Genomic DNA, 19,250 nt, shown 5'->3' on the forward strand with positions numbered 1-19,250 from the left:
TAGCCTCAGCTAGCAGCCAGGGTGGAGCTCACCTAACTGGGTGGGGGGCAGGTATAAATGCCCTAGGCTAAGGGGAGTGGTCTGGAGGTCAGCAGTGGAGTTTGAGAGAACAGGAAAGAGACAAAGAGGAGAAAGAAAAAGATTTTTTAAGCTCGCTGAGACTGGGGGGTGGGGGGGATAGAGAGAAGACAGGGAAAGAAAAGTAACAATCCCTGCCTGTGGGACTGCAGGAGTTTAATCCCTGCCCCGAGGCAGGCGGAGGCAAGCTGTGGCTGTGTTGAGAGTAAGCTCCATTGGAGACAGTGGCAGGGCTAAGGTCAAGCCCTAGCCGGCCTCCACTGTGGTAAGCCAAAAGCCCCAGCTCCTCGAAACCTTGTGGATCTGTGCCTGCTTATCTTTATGATGCTCCTCCTGCGATCTACCAGTATTGAATTTCCCTCTTAGTAACTCTCCTGGGATTATTTCTGCGGAGTCCTTCTGCTATGTTTTACTCCATCGCCATCTTCCTGGAAGTCAATAGATGTTTTTTCATAGTTAAACTTAATCAGGATGAAAATGTTCTCTCTTAGTTGGTTGAGTGTCGAATTTTTGTCAAGCAGTTTTTCTGCATCTGCTGTATGTTTTGGCCTTTATTGTACAGATAAGGCATATCATGTTCAGCCTTCATTTGGGTTTCAGTAATTCTTCTCATTTACATTGCCCTTGATCAAGCCCTACTAGGCCTCCTACACCCTCCTTGCCATCAAATTTGTATCACTTGTTGTTCCCTTGTCCTTGGATTTGTTAACACCCATGAAGTTCCTTTTTTATTGGATTTCCTCCCCCCCCCCCCTTTTTTTTTTTCTTTTAGGGCAACCTAGTGAGATGAAAATACCATATATACTCGTTTATAAGCCAAGATTTTCAAGCACATTTTAATTGCAGTTTTTGTGGTAAAATTTGGTGCTTAAGCTGTTATTCAGGTCGGTTTATACTCGAGTATATACAGTAAATATATTACTGAGATAACTTGTCTGCAGCCATTCACCAATCACAGACATATTTACTTATGTTTTGTTTGAAATAAACCTATGCATGTCTGACTTAGATCCCCCCCCCCCCCCAATAGCACTTTTTGACTTACCTTCATATTTCTAGTAATGGTACCTGGATCTACTTTGCCTCTGGGTTATTTTATTCCTGAGGTGATGTGTGTGTTTGTGTGTGTGTGTGTGTGTTTTGTTACTGTCTTTATCAACTATTAGTTTGGTTAGCTAAAAAATTATCTTCAAACATATCCATGTCTTTGCTGTTTACAATCTAATGTCTAATTTATTTTTTGTTATTAAGTAAATTTGCTTACAGCCTGAATTTTCAGGATGTGTATTCTTGAATAAAAAGAGTAAAATCTCAACCTATATCTGATAAGTCCAGAATAAAACTATGTAAGCATGTTTGAGACTATTAGACCTAACCTACAAAGTGTAGTGTTTACAAGAGTGATGAAAGTTAGAGAGTTAAAACTTTTTATTGCCCCATCAGGGCTTCACATGCTTAACTCTCAATTGAGGTGATTGTTTCAGTTTTGTCATGTTTTCAATAAAATCCAAAATTGTTGATTTAGCACCATATTTTATATATTAAAAGTATGTTTATACTTTAACAACATATTGAACCAAATACCTGGCACAGAGTGCTGCAGCTCGACCCTCGGCTATAACATTCAAATGCTCTGTGGAACAGGCCTAATGTGCACTGACATACTGCTAAGTACCATGTGCTGAGATAGCTGTGGCCTACAGGGTCCCTGCAAGTGATGTCAGTCATCATCAAAAATCATTTTTTAAGCACCTATCTGTACATGGTTCTATCCTAGGCACTGTACAAAACGAGTTAAACAGAAATGGCCCCTGTCCCCTGGGAGTTTGCAATCTAAGATGATGCTGACTTGGACAGACATAAGGATTATTGAGACAACTGAGCAAACATTGAACAAGAACATAAAGTACTAACATTATGCACAAGCAAAGGGGTAAGTGCATTTTGTGGGGTAGTGTGTAAAGGGAGACTCATGGGACATGGTTGCTTAGGTAAAATGGGTAGAAGAATTAGTCAGCCTCTATCAGGAAAGAGCCTTGGAGGTACTGTTTGGTAAGAATTGGACTGCTAGCCACAAAGTCAACGGTTCAGAACTATGAGCCACTCCACGAGAGAAAGATGAGATCATCAGCTTCCACAAAGATTTGCAGCCTCAGAAACCCTAAAAAATAGTTGCTATGAGTCAGAATCAACTCAGCGGCAGTGGGTTTGATTTTTGGATCAAGTTAGGGTAGTTTTTATTGGGAAATTGGATTTTCATACATACTTACAGGATAGTGACAGACACTCCAAAAAGAGTGCAAAACAAGACTTGGAGACAAGGAGAGATTTGAATTATATTGGTCTCTTGATGACTTCAAGAATTGGCCATTCTGAATATGAAAAAGGACTTGATATTTTAGTTTATAGAGTAAGTTGGCATTTAAGCTGGATATAGGTCGAAACCCTTTTCCAAACGTGAATTCACTAGGACTTGACTAGCTAGCACACAAGAACAACAAATTGTTCTCTATTATTGGATTTTCAATTATTTTTAAACTTCTTCAATTTCCAGCATTGTGTAAATACGGTGCTATTGGAAACATAGCTAAGGCATTAAAATTCAACAATACATTTTTCTATGTGAACACATCTTGTATTTTTGTGTATTTAATTTGTATTTATTAATATTTTTCCTCTCCATTAAAGTTGAGGCTTTCAAGAGCATGGGTCTTACCTTCCTCACTATGTCCAGGTGTGTGCTGTTACCTGACTATAAGAAGAATTGATTGACTGTTGCTATTAAGATTATGACCCAAAGTCATGAAATTGTAATACATAACAAATGTCTGAATAGAATGAAGTTTAGAGACTCATCCAAATTATTTTAGTGATTCCTCAAATAGTAATATAGTTTGCCTAGTTAATAGCTCGTGAAATGCCTTTGCAGTTTATTATTTTAGTGTTATATTTATCATGAGGCACTTATCCTTCAAGTATTTTAGCTAATCTGGACTAGTCTGTGTGGAAAACCTTGAGAAGTTTAGCCAAAGGAAATTAAAGACAAAAACCTATACAGAATTTTGCCAAAGAGAAACTGAATTTATAGCTTTAAGACTAGTTGGGTACTTCGTTTAATTTGCTCATCTTTTTGCATATGATTCATGGGATATATAAGTTTGCAAATAGAGGTAGAGGTGTTTTGTTGGTTGATTACTCTTTTCCACATAATGATCCAAGAAAATTATTGAGTTCATTGTGTTAGAAACTTCTGAAATCTTCCTAGGAAAGGAAATTCAGACATCTCTAAACTTTCCATGTTCGTGGCAAATAAACGTGATCATAGGTTCCTTTTTAGGAATTACATACTCATCTAAAAGCTCAGTTATTTTTTACAAGTTCTATCACTTCACTCTGTCTATAGATAACTCATTGCCATCCAGTTTATGCAGTCTCATAAGGGACCCCTTAGTACAGAGTAGAACTGCTCCCTAGGGTTCCTGAGATGCTAAAGCCTTATGGGGTGAGACAGCCTCATGTAGCAGCTGGTGGGTTTGAACTGCTGACCTTGTAGTTAGCATCTGAACATCTAACCCATTATGCCAACAGGACTCTCTGTTGCCCATAAACAAATAGGAGTAATGATTTTACTACAGTATGATATCCATCTGCCTTGAAGATAGACATAGCCACTGAGAAAATAAGCAATATGAAAAGAGGGCCTGATGTTTTAGTTTATATAGTAAGTTGGCATTTAAGCTGGATATAGGTCAAACCCCATTCAAAACATGAGTTCACTATGACTAGGACTTGACTAGATAGCACACAACAAATTGCTCTCTATTATTGGGTTTTCAGTTTTTGTTTTAAAACTTCAGTTCCCAGCATTGTGTAAAATGTAGTGCTACTGGATTGATATTGTGATGCTATTGATGGATGTTAGGCTATAACCACCATCATCAAGTTAATTCTTATTCAGGGCCACCTTATAGAATAGAACTAGCCCTTTGGATTTCCAATGCTATAAATCTTTACTAGAACAGAAAGCCCTATCTTTCTCCTGCAGAGTAGCTGGTAAATATAAATACCTTGCTGGAAAGAAGGAAAGTGATGACACAGTGAAAGCATGTAGGATAGTTTCTTTCCTAATAAATTCTAGTTCAGAATGGGTAGAAAATAGTCTTATAGCTTGTACAGAATTTTTAATTGCCATCTAATAGTTATAAATAAATACCTTAATAGAGCATTCTATTCAACAAATATTTGAGTCATTGCATTTTGGGTACATCAATGAACAAAACAAATAGGTCATTGCTTTGGAGCTTATGTTGTAGTGAAAAAATGAGCAAACTTTTTCTATAAAGGACCAGATAAGTATTTTAGGCTTTGCATGTGACTTTGTTTAAATAATACTTTACTTACAATAGCAGCTAACTGGATTGGCTCCAGGCCATAGTTTCTCAGTTGCTCTTCTATTAGGTGGAAACAGGATTAATATGAGTTGGAATCAACTAGATGGCATCGAGTTGTATGTGATAAATGATTTGAAGAAAAGAAAAATACAGCAATCAAAGTTGTTGTGTGAGGTAAAAGTTGACCCTTTGGGTTGAGGTCAAGAAGATAATGAAAGAATAAAAGAAACTGGAAAAACAGTGATTGCTGAGATAAACAAAAATATGGTAGTATCTTGGAAGTCAAATGAATAGATCTGCATACAACGTAAAGAAGGGGTCGTCCCCTGTATCAGATGTTGCTCATAGTCCACATAGAGGAAGACTGTGCTTAGAGCACCAGATTTAATTATGTGGAACTTTGCTAATTATCTTGAATGAGTTAAAGAATTGAAGGAGAGAGGAAAAAGACGAGTACAGGCATACCTCATTTTATTGTGCTTTCCCAGTGCTGTGTTTTGTTGTTTTATTTTGAGTAATTAAAAACTTGTAGCAACCCTGTCTTGAATATCAGGGCCATTTTTCAATGTCATGTGCTCCCTTGTGTCTCTCACATTTTGGTAGTAATTCTCGCAGTATTTCAAAGATTTTCATAAAACTGTTGTACACTCTATACTACATATTAATTGCTAACTATTAAATCACTAGGAAACAAAAAGAATGTATCAATTGCCTTATCGTGATGTGCACTTTATTGTGGTGGGCTAGAACCAAGCCAGCAATGAAAAGGAGCTAGGGAAGAGTATAAGTCAGAGGTTGGCTTTCTTGTGCTTTGATTTTTTAAAAGAGGAATGAAAGCATGTGTGTTTTAAAATGATCCAGTAAACATAGGAGGGACATAATTTAAGAGAGTAGGGAGAATTGCTGGAGCTGTGGTCTTGAAGGGATGAAATCGTGTGTGACTGAAGGGATAGACTTTAGCTAGATGCAATGTTGGCAGGTGGGCCCCTGTACTGGAGACAGTCTGCAGATGTTCTACTGTGGCTTCAATTTTCTGATTAAAGAATTGAAAGAATCTCAGAGTTAAGGTGCTGAGATGTAGTTTACCTATGGTCTTCTAGTGACAGCATTTGAGGGTTCTTTGACTTCATACCTTCTGAGTTGTACATGTACTCTAGCAAATTGATGTGTTTTGAAAATGAAACTCCATATTATGAGATTAAGTAGCGATACATACCATGACTCTAGCACAGCATCTCGTATCATGTAAGCACTCAGGAAAGTTCTGCCTGTTGTTATTAGACGATAAAGAGATGGTAAGGACTGAACTAAGCTTACTGTACTTTTTTTCCTAGTTTTAATGATATGTAAGTTAGAGTTGTCACTTATAATTAAACATTCTACATTTAAATCATAGGTCCTTTGACATCTTTCCTATGGGTCTTTCTACTTCACAATGTGATCTTTCTTTATGTAGTGCCTAGCAACCAGGGGAACTCTGGAACAGGAGCCCAAGAGATGGATACCTTGTTCTTACACCTTTATTATGTTTGCTATATTAATTTTTGTATACAATGAAAACAAACTGCTTTTGTGTATAGGATTCTTCTCTAGATTGTAAACACCCAGAAGGTAGGTAATAAGTCTTTACAGTCTAAGAAAATGTCTCCAGTAACAGTTTGTATGTAGAAGTTATTCAACAAATACAATTACTAAATCCAGAGGTTTCTTATCCTTTGCAAAAGCTTGTATACAGCTATTGTAATGCCATAAAAACTGGCATCATGATCATAAAAACAAGTTCGTTAGAGAATAAACTCAACTAAAATGCAGCATATTGCAAGTCAAACTAAGATAAATTTACTTTGTGTAACTATACAAAATAGCTTGGGCTACCTTTCCACACTGCATCAAGAATCAGTAAGTAAAGTCCGATAACTGATATTCTTACCAAGTGCTAGAGAATCTAATTGTTCCCCAGAATCATTCAGGAAGAGTAAACGAAAATGGCCCTTCTACTCAACAGTTAGTCCAAGCCAACTCCCCTGCCTAATCTGTTCTGACTCACAGAGACCCCATGTAGGATTTCTGAGACGGTAAATCTTTATGGGAACAGACAGCCTCATCTTTCTCCCATGGAGCAGCTAGTACGTTTGAACCAACCTTCTAGTTAGCAGCCCAGTGTGTACCCCAATGTGCCACCAGGGCTTCGTTGACTCTGCAGTAGCTGTTTTGATCAAAAGATGAACAAAGAGGACTATTTCTTTTATAGGAAGTAGTTGTACTTGAATCTCTAATGGAATAAAGACAAAATTCTGAATATATTGTATGATTATTCATGATAATAGCAGAAATTCTCTTTAAATCTGACTTGCCATCGAATTTATAACAGTTATTTATAAAGCACGAGGCCATCCAACTTCATAAAACTATCTTGGATTGTGGAAAATATATAACAAGTCATTTTTTGGAAGCCCACTTTGTGCTGAAACACTTGTTTTCTTTGTATTTATAGGTCCAGTTGTTTACGTCTTGGATCTTGCAGATAGACTGATCTCAAAAGCCTGTCCATTCGCTGCAGCAGGAATAATGGTTGGCTCTATCTATTGGACAGCTGTGACGTATGGAGCAGTGACAGTGATGCAGGTTCACCATTTTACTCTGTTCAGTGGTACTGCTTTTGATGTGGCGATCTATTTAGATTTTTGTTAGGAGTTGTATACTTAATATTTTAAATAGGTAATAATATTCTCATGGTTTAAAAATAGCAAAAAGTATAAAAAGCTGTCAGTAAAGTCTTTCACTGTTGTTATTCATTTGCCTAGGGTTACCTCCCCAGGTACCATGGTTGTTATATTCATGTGTATTCTTTAAGTCTTTTCTTCATACATAGGCAAAAAAAATATTCTCCCACACGTTTTTTTAATCCAAAAGGAAATATTTTATAACTGTGTCCATCTACCTCCTTTTATTTTCCACAAGCAGTGAGCCTTGGAAGCTTTTCCATGTCAGTACACCAAAAACATCATTCTTTTTTTACAGCTTCATATTAACTTATATATGTAATTGCAACCATTTACTAACTGATCTCTTGTTGATGAACAATTATTTGCTTCCAGTTGTTTTGCAATTTTAAAAAATCCAGGTAAATAACTGTTTATTAAGATTCAAACAAGTTTCATTGCTATCAAGTCAATTCTGTCTCATAGCAACCCTACAGAACAGTGGTTCTCAATCTTCCTAATGCCATGACCCTTTAATACAGTTCCTTATGTAGTGGTGACCCCACCCAACCGTAACATTATTTTCGTTGCTACTGTTATGAATCGGGCGACCCCTAAGAAAGGGTCGTTCGACACACACACCCCCAAGGGGTCACGACCCACAGGTTGAGAACTGCTGCTATAGAACAAGGTAGAACTGTGGGTTTCTGAGACTGTAAGTCTTTTTCTTTTTAATCATTTTATTGGGACCACTTACAGCCCTTAAAACAATCAGTACATCCATCCATTGTATCCAGCACATTTGTACATATGTTGCCATCATCATTTTCTAGACATATTCTATTTGAGCCCTTGGTATCAGCTCCTCATTTTTTTCTCAATCCCTCATAAACCCTAGATAATTTATTACTGTTTTTTCATGTCTTACACAGACCACTGTATGCCTTCACCCACTTTCATATTGTTTGTCTCCCCACCTTCCCCCTACCCTCCTGATATTGTTACTGTCATTGGTTCTGAGGGGTTTGACTCTGTAAATCTTTATGAGATCAGAGAGCCTCATCTTTTCTATTGCAGAGTGTCACAGTATTTCAAACTTCTGTCTTTGTGGTTAGCAGTCCAACACATAAGCCACTGCATCAACTAATGAAAATTAGAGAGACCTAATTTCAAGATTTAATTCCATTCTCGAATCTTCTTTCTTTGTGTCTCTGAAAGATTTCAACTATCTTCTCTGTACTCTTTGTGTTTGTATCTATGTCTTTGGACCTAGTGTTTCCCCAAATTCTGCCCTTCACTTCTATTTTCATGCTTCCCCTTGAAATACCTCTACAACAGCAGTTCTTCGCCTGTGGGTCTCAACCCCTTTGGGGTTGAACCACCCTTTCATCGGGATCGCCCGATTCAAACAGTAGCAAAGGACTTATATTTGTATGTAAGGAGAATATTCAAATGTTCACCAAACATGAAAAGATGCTCTGCCACGTTAGTCATCAGAAAGATACACATCCAAACCACAAGAGACACTGTTTCATTCCCACTGGGATGGAGAACTAAAATAAAACTGAACCGAAAATAACACATGTTGGCAAGATTGTAGGAAAATCAGAACCCTACTTGTTGCTGACAGAAATGCAAAATGGTACAACTATTGTAGACAACAATCGTTCTCTAAAAATAAAAATAGAATTATCATCACTCAAAAAACCCAAACTCTGAAAAGCTGAAAACAGGAACCAGACAAGGATGTCCTTATCAACACTGTTATTCAGCATTGTACTGGAAATCCTAGCTGGAAGCATAGGCAACAATAAGAAATTAAGGGAGTACAATCAAGCAAAGAAGTTAAACTCTGGGTATTCTCAGACAATATGATTTTATAGAGCGAAAACCCCACAGTTGGTCTAGAGGAGGAGATGAGTCAGTCAGGGTGCGATGTAGCACTGATGGAGAATACAGCTTTCCTCCAGTTCCTAAATGCTTCCTCCCCTCCAACTAGCATGATCCGAAATCTACCTTGCAAGTCTGGATAGAGCAGAGGATGTACATTAGTGCAGATAGGAGCTGGAGGCACAGGGAATCCAGGACGGATGATACCTTCAGGAAGGACCAGGGGTGTGAGGGGTGATACTGGGGGGTAGAGGGTGAGTGGGTTGGAAAGAGGGAACTGATTATAAGGATCTGCATGTGACCTCCTCTCTGGGGGACGGACAACAGAAAAGTGGGTGAAGGGAGACGTGGGACAGGGAAAGATATGACAAAATCATAATTTATAAATTATCAAGGCCTCATGAGGGAGGGAGAGCGGGGAGGGAGTGGAAAAAAAAGAGGACCTGATGCAAAGGGCTTAAGAGGAGAGCAAATGCTTTGAAAATGATTAGGGCAAAGAATGTACAGATGTGCTTTACACAATTGTTGTATGTGTGGATTGTGATAAGAGTTGTATGAGTCCCTAATAAAATGTTTAAAGAAAAAAAGAAAACCCCACAGTCTCCACATTAACATTGTTGGAAACAATTGAGGAATTTAGTAAAGTAGCAGGATACAAGATTAACAAGGAGAAACCAGTAAAGAGGGATCCTAAAAAAGGACATCAAGAAAACAGTAATAGTCACAATAGCCACACAAAAGCTGAAATACCTAGGAATAAACCTAACCAAAGAAACAAAAGGAGTGAGGAGCAGGGAGGGAGGGGGCAAATGAGGCGCTGAAGCAAATGTTCTTGAGAATGATGACAATAAATGTACAAATGTGCTTAACATGATGGATTGTGATGAGTTGTATGAGCCCCCAATAAAATGATTTAAAAAGAAACAAACAAAAGAAAACTGTTTTCTATGCAAAGAAAACTACAGAACATTAGTACAAGAAGCCAAAAGAGATTTACACAAATGGAAGAATATCCTGTGTTCATAGATAGGAAAACTCGTTATTGTGGAAATGTCGATACTACCTAAAGCAGTCTACAAATTCAGTGCATTCCCAATCCAAACGTTAACATCTTTCTTTAAAGAAATGGGGAATTAATCACCACCTTCATATGAAGAGAAAAAACAGGCCCAGGATAAACAAAGAACTTTTCAAAAAGAAGAACAAGGTAGTTGGTCTTAGGCTACCTCACCTCAAAACCTACTACACAGCCACAGTTGTAAACCCAGCCTGGTACTGGTATAAGGATGGATCGATGGATGGATAAGATAGTCCAACCAATAGGGCAGGACAGAAAAGCAAATTCTTGCCAACAAGTGATTTTTCTACAAAGGACCAGGAAACTAAATGGGAAGGGGATGCCCTCTTCACAAATAGTGCTAGTTAAAACTGGAGATCTGTCGACAGAAGAATAAAACAAGACCTATACCTCACCCCATGCACACACACACGCATTCAAGGAGCTAACTGTAAAACCCAAAAGTTATCAGGATCATCAAGGAGAAAATTGGGACAAACCTAACCTAGTTCAGCGAATACACAGACTCAAGTATAACAAAGGAGCACACACAATGGAAGGCCGAATAGGTTACTTTGTTGTTACATGCCACTGAGTCGGCACCAACCCCTAGCGACCCTATGGACCACAGAACGAAACTGCATTGTCCTGCGCCATCCTCACCATTGTTCCTACAGCTGCGCCCACTGATGCAGCCATCTTTTCTAGGGCCTTCCTCTTTTTCACCACCCCTCCACTTTACCAAATATTAAGTCCTTCTCCAGGGATTGGTCTCTTCTGACAATATGTCCAACATACATAAGATGAAGCCTTGCCATCCTTGCCTCTTAAGGAACACTGGCTTTCTTTCTTCCAATGCAAATGTATTTGTCCTTTTAGCAGCAGCCCATGGTACTTTCAATGTTCTTCTCCAGCGCCACAATTCAAATGCATTTAATCTTCCCTGCTCTTGTTTATTCAAGGTCCAGTTTTCCCATGCATATGATGCAATAAAGAATACCCTGGCATGAGCTGTCTGAAACATGTCAGTGGGTATTCCGTCAGTTCCTGAAACCTTGTTTCTGACTAATGCATTCAGTGCAGTTTGAACTTCTTCCTTCAGCACCATTGGTTCTTGCCTCGTATGCGACTTCCTGAAATGGTGGGCTGCGGACTGGTTCTTTTTGATACAGTGACTCTGTGTATTCTTTCCATCTTCTCGATGCTTTCTCCATCATTCAATATTTTGCCTAAAATATTAATTTGCAATTCAAAACTTGAGGGTTTTTTGTTTTATTTTTTTTCAGTTGCAGATATGCAGAACTTGTTCTTCCTTTTGGTTTTCTAACTCTGAGTCCGTGCACATTCTGTTAAAATATTTGACTTTGTCTTCTTGAGCTGCCCTTTGAGAGTTTAAATTCAACTCCTTGACTTCGTCCTTTCATCCATTTGATCTTTCTTTCGTGTCTTTTTAGTGACCTTTGCTTCATGCTTTCTTCATGTCTAAATGTTCTCCCCTGCTCATCAGGTCTTCTGTCATTAGTATTAAATATGTCAAATCTGCCCTTGAGATGGTCTCAAACTATTCAGGTTGGATAGACACCAGGTTGTATTTTGGCTCTTGTGGATTTGAGAATTTTCTTCAGCTTTCTCCTCAACTTATATAGGAGCAATTAATGGTCTGTTCCACAGTTGGGCCCTGGTGTGCTTTTAGCTGCTAATATTGAGCTTCTCTGTTGTGTCTTCCCACAGATGTAACCAGTTTGTTTTCTGTGTATTCCATCTAGGGAAGTCCATGTATATAGTTGCTTTTTGTGTTGTAGGAAAAAAAGGATTTGCTAAGTCGTTGGCTTTGCAAAATTCTACCATGTGATCCCCAGCTTCATTGGTACCACCAAGTCCATGTTCTCCAACCACGACTCCTTTTTCGTTTCCACCCTTTGTATTCCAATCACCAGTAACTATTAATGCATCTTGATTGCATGTTTGATTGATTTCTGACTGAAGTTGTCAGTAGAATTCTTCAGTTTCTTCACTAGCTTTTGTGGTTGGTGCATAAAGTTGAATAATAGTTGTACTGATTGGATTTCTATGAAGGCAGATAGATATAATCCAATCACAGATAGCATTGTATTTCATGATGTATTTAGAAAAATCCTTTCTGATTTCATTTTTGACCACTTCCAGTTTTACGCATACTTTGCACATTCTAAGTTCTAGTCATTCAAACGTTTTACAGCTGGTCCTCTTGACCTTGAGTGGTGCCCCATCAGCAAGTGAAGATCCCGAAGGCTCCACTCCCACAGGCTTTGCCCGACTCGTGTCGCCATGGTTGCTCCCCTCCAAAACATCATCTCTTCTGTCACATTTCGAGGGCCCCATCTGCCAGCAGTTCTCCACAATGGTCTGCTGCTTTTCTTTAGGTTTTTAGTATTTGAAAATGCTTTGAAGTTATGTAGATGCGGCTTCTTCCTCCAGAGTGGGACTCTTAGGGCTTTGTTGTCTGTTCTGAGTCTGACAGCTCCACTGCAGCCTGTTCACTCTGAGGACCTGCTGGCAGGAGATACCACTGACACAGCTTCCACGTCACAGCAACCCACAAGCACCACAGGACGACAGACCAACAGACAAATGGTGGAAATAGTTTATTGGGACCTATTAAAAATAAAACACTTTATGTGCATCCAAAGATTTCATCCAAAGAGTAAAACAAGAGTCCAAGGACTGAAAGAAGATATTTGGCAAGGACATAATGGACAAAGAACCAGTTACTAAAATCTACAGAATTCTCAACACCACAATAAAATAAAACAAATAACCCTAGGCAAAGGACCTGAATAGATAATTCACAAAGGACGACACCAGAATGACTAACAAGCACGTGAGGAAATACTCTGGTTCACTGGCCGTCCAGGATACGTAAATCAAAATAATGATCAGATGCCATCTTAACCCACACCCATAGCCCAGTGTGGAACAAAAACCCCCAATACAGAGAATAATAAGGGCGGGAAAGAATGTGAAGAGATTGTAATTCTTGTACACTACTGGTGGGTTTGTAAATATGTACAACCAGTGTGGAAAACAAAATGGCAGTACCTAAAACAACGGACAATAGAAACACCATCCTTTAAAAAACCGTGATGAAACACTGCATGACATGGAGGGATCTGGAAGTCATTATTGTGAGGAAAGTTAGTCACAAAAGGACAAATATTATGAGTCCACTGCTGTAAGGATAAACACCAAGAGGAAGGCAAACGTGGGCTTTCAGGCCATGCAATCCGCTACCCGAGTCTGCCAAGCAGCACGGTAGAGAGCCTGACTGGGTCTCTCTATATGTATAAATTGAAAACCCTTTGATAGAGGAGACCTCACTTAAACCAGAGTCAGGTTTTCAGTCTTGGGGGAAATGAAAATGACTAGTCAGTGGCTGCCATGCAAAAATACGAGGTCCTCCACCAGCTGACATTCTTACTGTAATGATACGCGATACTGATGGGAAAATCAAGTCTCAGAGAAGACAAATTCATTTCTGTTGGTAGAAAAAGAGGGAGGACCAACCCCCCAGTGGGGAAAAATGACTAACAATACTTAAACGGACCTCAGGGGGAATAATACCTAGTACTGTGCTCCCAATAAGGCACTTTGGTCCCAGTTTCTGTACAGCTTCTGGGCACCCAGGCCAAGTAACATAGAATATTGGGACAGCGAATCCTGGACATTCAAGGCACACATAATCCATGGGCAAAAACCCCACAAGGTGAACTGGGCTGTACCGCAAACATACATGTAGCCGAGGATTTGAGGCCAAAATTCCATGGTGTGTGAAGAAACAGAAGACATTTATTCTAAGAGTACTGAACTGTTGTTAGGTGGACGACCAGTTACTTACTACTTCGATGCCCTACTTACTTTATTAAGATATGTATTCTGTCAGACCTGGCTCTGACATTGTCAGTGAACATAATTGTATGTTTTGACAGACCACCAACTCCCATTGTTTATGTAAATAGTGTCCCACCACGTAAGGATTTAATCTGCACAAGTCAATAATCTATGTGTTGTGACTTGTAGTTAGCCTATCCATGTTTAACCTTCATCAGTTGTGTTTTAAATACATTACCATGTCTGAATCAATGATATTATAAAAAGAAGTACCTTAAGCTCCAGGGAGATGATCAATCAATAAGGTTCTCTAACAAAATAATAAAGATGTCTCCTTGATGGACCAAATGCATATTAAAAACATAGATATAGCAGTATATTTGGGGTTTACACTGAATCCTAGCTCCAGTCTAAGAACAATTGGATATTATGTCATGGCCCTGCTCAGTTTGCTTTCAAGAAGGAAACACGGAGTATACGGGTGACACAGCAAAGTGTGCAAGAAGCTAGACGGTGCTCCACTACCAAAAGTAACAGTGCCTGGGGTCTTCAAGGCTTCTTTTCAAACAGGTAACCATCTAATTGAGACATCTCAACTCAGCTCACATGGAAGAAGCATACCAACATGCATGCTCCAAGGATTGTAAATAATGTAATCCAAATCCGAAGGAGGCGATGGTATCAGAGCTTAAATTGTGAAAGTCTGGTTTGCAGAAGTCTATGGATGACAGTGGAAGCCCAAAATACATTTTCAGGATGTACACATGGAAAAAACCTCCGGTGATTTCCCTCTGACACAATTGAGGAATGCGGTATCAGCCCGGTTATCAGAGAGACTTGTAGAGATGATTGCAGTACATTAAAAGGGGTGGGTGGTCAGCATGGTTATCAGTCTTGTAAAGATGATTATAATAGATTAAAATGAAAATTCTGACTTGAATGGTTAAAATTTTATCATTTGACCTCCCTTTAGATACACTTGGAGCTTGGACTTGTTTTTAATATTTTCTTTTTTTTTTAATGAGTTTATCTGTTACATTTTGTTATTTGGGGTAGCCTTCTTGACTCTTACGTATTCTTCTGAGTTTTCCAGTATATGAAACTCAGGATGGGTGACTCTATAATGACAATAGGTTAAAGGTCCCTAGGGCATATGGCAGGGAAGGTGGGGGGTAATGAGCTAATATCAAGGAGTACAAGAAGGAAGAAAATGTTTTTTAAACTGATTGTGATAGTGATTATACAACACTTCTTGGTATAACAAGTATCGAATGATGTGATGTCTAAATTATGTCCTGATGAAATGATATGGGGGGGGAATTGTTACTATCAAGTTGATTCTGACTCACAGCGATCCTATAGAACAGGGTAGAACTGGGCCCTGTGAGTTTCTGAGACTGTAACCACTTTACAGGAAAAAGCCTGGTGATTTTCCTTTGAAGTGGCTGGTGGTTTTAAACTGACCTTGTATTTAGCAGCCCAACATGTAACCCAGTAAACCACCAGAATGCTATAGCCTAGCAATTCCATTCCTAATTATATGCCCCAAAGACATACAAACAATGTCAATGTCTAGCAAAAAGGAAATGGACAAACAAAATGCGTGCATACTAAGTAAACAGTGAGGAGACCACATCCGACCTCCTGGCTTCGGAAGGGATAAAGAGAATCCATCTCCATTCAAACCCATGGCTGCTTGCCATTAGGCAGAGGTAAAACATGCCTCTACCCTTCTTTTACCCTATTCTGACACCAACCCAGCATCCCATGGCACTTTTCGGCTGGGTTCAATAATCCTTTGCAGTAGTTACACAGAACTCAACCAGTATTCACAATTTAGAAGGTTTCTTAGGGAAGTTAACAGTTTATCACAATTCACACAATTCAGGATCAGAAAACACTAAGGATGTAGTCATTGGTCCAAAGCAATACTGCTCCTCAGCCATTAGCTAACTCTCTGATTCTCAGCCTTTCGGCTACTTTATCCCTTGGCCTCTGCTTCTGTGGACCAGAAAACCCACCTACTGCACTGCCTCACAGTCGCATAGTCTCCTTGCTGCTCTTTTGTTCTGTCTCATAATCTCCTTGCCTCAGACTGGTTTTGGTCTTGGCATGGTATGGGTGTCTTCTACCACTTTTGGATAGGGATTTCTAACATACTCCACTACCTTTTGGTTTTTTTGGTGGTCCTGGGAATTCTCTGTACCTGCTGCTGAGATGGAGCATTATTGTACCTAGGAGAATGGCAACTAATATCATTCCTCACTGTTCACACATCCTTTTTGCAGGGTCCCACCCAGTCATTAAAGAGAGACATGGAGAGAGGAGCCAGTCTAAGAAATTTCACTTCACACGTACATACATGTATACAATGGAATGGTACTCAACTGTTGAAAAAATGAAGTCTTGATACATGTGACAATATGTATGGAACTTGACATTATTCTGGATGAAATAAGCAAATCACAGTAGGACAAATATTTGAATTTACTTATATAAAAAGACAAGGCATATGTGTAGAGAGCAGAGTTTATTAGTGGGTAACAGGGCAGGAAGGAGGGCTAGAGGGGGGTTAGTGGTCATGGAAATATCACATTGGCTGCACAGTAGATCATTGTAATTGTTAATAAGGTATACAACTGTAACAAGTTGAAATGACAAAAGTTGTGTGATAGATACATTTGGAAAGACACAAAGGAACAGCTACTGACGTTGCTTATGTACAGACCTCAACCTCACAGAATTTGCTTCCTTGGTTTGGAGGTGTAGGGTTAAGGGTCCATGAGACATCTAGTTAATTCCCTGGGTACCATGTTTAGAGCTTCTTACCTACCCCCTATTGCATTGTGTACTACTTGAGGTCTTAAAAGCTTGGGAAGGGCCAGCTACAGCCCAATAATTGACCTCTGTTCACCTTGGAGCAACAGAGGAGAAGCAGCAGCAGCAGGAAGTGGAGGAGGAGGTGGACTACTGACTTCCTTGAACAATTGCCTCCTTTGTCTTAGATCAGAGGAATTAGATGGTGCGCAGCTATCATAACTGAATATTTATGAATCTGTAGTAGAGTCATGAGCAAAAGGGGGAAAATACAAAACAGAATTTCATATTTAATGGAATTCAAACTTCCTAGACTCCATGGGGAAGAATATTTAAAATACCATGTACTGCTATAAAGACAAACCAAGCTGTCTTAGAAGAAGTATGACCAGAGTGTATCTTAGAGGCAAGGATGCTCAGACCTTCTCACATACTTGGAACATATTGTCTGGAGAAACTCGTCTCTGGAGAAGGACATCGTGCTTGTTGAAAAAGAGAGAGGGGCAATGAATGAGAGGAAGGCTTTCCAGGAGATGATTGACAAAATAGTTGCAACAAGGGGCGCAAGCACAAGAAGCAATGTGAGCCTGGCACAGGACTGAATGGTGCTTCGTTCTGTTGTCCGTAGGATTGCAGTAAATTGGCGCCAACTCAATAGCACCTAAGAACACCAGAGACCATGAAAGATATGTGAACTCTTGAAACTATTACTTTGAGGTTGTTTTTTTTTTTTTTTAACTTTAAACCAAAAACGTTCTCTGAAGTCTTTAAACATTATCAAGAAAGCCAAATCCATTGCCATTCCATCAATTCTGCAGTTTCTAAGGCTATAAATTTTTATTAGAGCAGGCAGCCCTGTCTTCTACTGAGTGGCTGGTGGATTTGAATCACTGACTGTACCAGTCCCACACTTAACCTACAGCACCAGCAAGACTCTGTTAACCAATTAACAATTCAGCTCAGCTAATAAAAACATCTGCCTCTAATATTTAAGAACTACCTACATGAGATCAAATTGACAACAGTCGTTCAAAAGACTGGATAAGTAGGAGCCTCTGGGGGCAGTGAACTCAGGCCAGTCGGAGATACAGTGAAAAGGAAGGTGAGAATACTTGGACACCTCAGTAACAACGTACTTGCTACTAAAGGTACATGTAGAAACTGTTCAGCTAGTGTGTTTTGCTGCGTATATTCTCAGCCACAACATTTTAAATTTACCACTGCCTTTATTGTGGTGAAATGCTGGCCTAGCGGGTACGAAAATATAGCTCTTTGTAAGAGCCCCCAATAAAATAATTTATTAAAAAAAAGAAAATCTATCTCCTGGCTTTTCAATGGGACAAAAAAGAACGTTCTTGACACCTACAATTCTATGGACTTTTATACATGGCTAAAAAGTTCCTAGAGGTGTTCTGCAGTGTTATCTCTGTACCCCAAACCTAAAATCTTTAAGAAATCTGTTTTTAATTCTTGGAACATCTGGACCACAATGCACATAATTACACACGAGGGCCACTGGTTTTGTATTGGCCACAGTTACACCAAACCATTGTTCGAGTGACCCAGTGGTTGCGAGTTGGGCTGCTAAATGAAAGATCAACCCTTTGAGACAACCAGCTTCTCTGAGGGAGGAAGACCAGGTGTTCTCTCCCAGTCAAGAGCGACAGTCTCAGGATCTAACAGAAATGGTCCTGACCTGTCCCATAGGGTAGCTATGGATCGACACTGAATGGATGGCAGTGAGTTTGGTTTGGTTTGGTTTTATTGCTTAATTTAACTTTTACTTGAGCTTGCATGTGACTATGCTAGGCCTTTAGCAGCAGTGACCAAAACAGACACCCACAGAACACAAGTCTATCTTACTTGCATCATGGTATTTGTATTTACAGATGTATTTCACTTTACCATCTTACCTCCCAAACCTTGGCCTGTGTCTAGCACATAATCAGTAGTCAGTTGCATGAGTGAATGGTTATAAAACTAGGCTTCATCCCTTACATAAATTGAAGAAGCACCTACTTGGTTCTCTCTATACATTTTTATAAAACATTAAAAAAAAATTTTTACCTAAATCAAGTCCATGCTTAGAATTTCAATTTGCCCTAGCCATTTACAGCTTGGCTTTGTTCCAAATGTCCATTATTCCAACTAAAAAGATCATCTGCTGTAATACCTGACACAATGACATCTCACTTTTGAAAAATTCATCAACTTTTCATGAGCTTGCTTTCCTAAGTGTTTCAACCTGCAGTTTTTAGTCTTCTGTCCTTCAGCCCTCTCCCCTCCTACAAGGTCTGTTTCAATCTTTCCTTTCTGGCCTATTTCTCAAGTCTGGTCGCAGGAAATACAGAATCCTGTCTGATAGATGACTGACTTCCTATCAGGCTGCTGTTTACTATGATCTGGGGCTAAGGGCTCAGGACTAAAGTAATCTCCTTCCCATGTCAT

The 19,250-nt window shown here is 39.3% G+C and overlaps 1 protein-coding gene across 2 annotated transcripts in view; it reads left to right on the forward strand.

Annotated features, from left to right (window-relative positions):
- The window catches only part of MARCHF5 (membrane associated ring-CH-type finger 5), a 64,809-nt gene that overhangs the window by 40,779 nt on the left and 4,780 nt on the right, over window positions 1–19,250 (forward strand). For both annotated transcript variants that reach the window (XM_075533665.1, XM_075533666.1), the window contains exon 3: window positions 6,964–7,094. In XM_075533665.1, the coding sequence (XP_075389780.1) occupies window positions 6,964–7,094 (131 nt within the window). The remainder of the gene's footprint in view (window positions 1–6,963; window positions 7,095–19,250) is intronic.

The sequence above is a fragment of the Tenrec ecaudatus genome, chromosome 16 (genome assembly GCF_050624435.1).
Source record: "Tenrec ecaudatus isolate mTenEca1 chromosome 16, mTenEca1.hap1, whole genome shotgun sequence".
Lineage (NCBI taxonomy): Eukaryota > Metazoa > Chordata > Mammalia > Afrosoricida > Tenrecidae > Tenrec > Tenrec ecaudatus.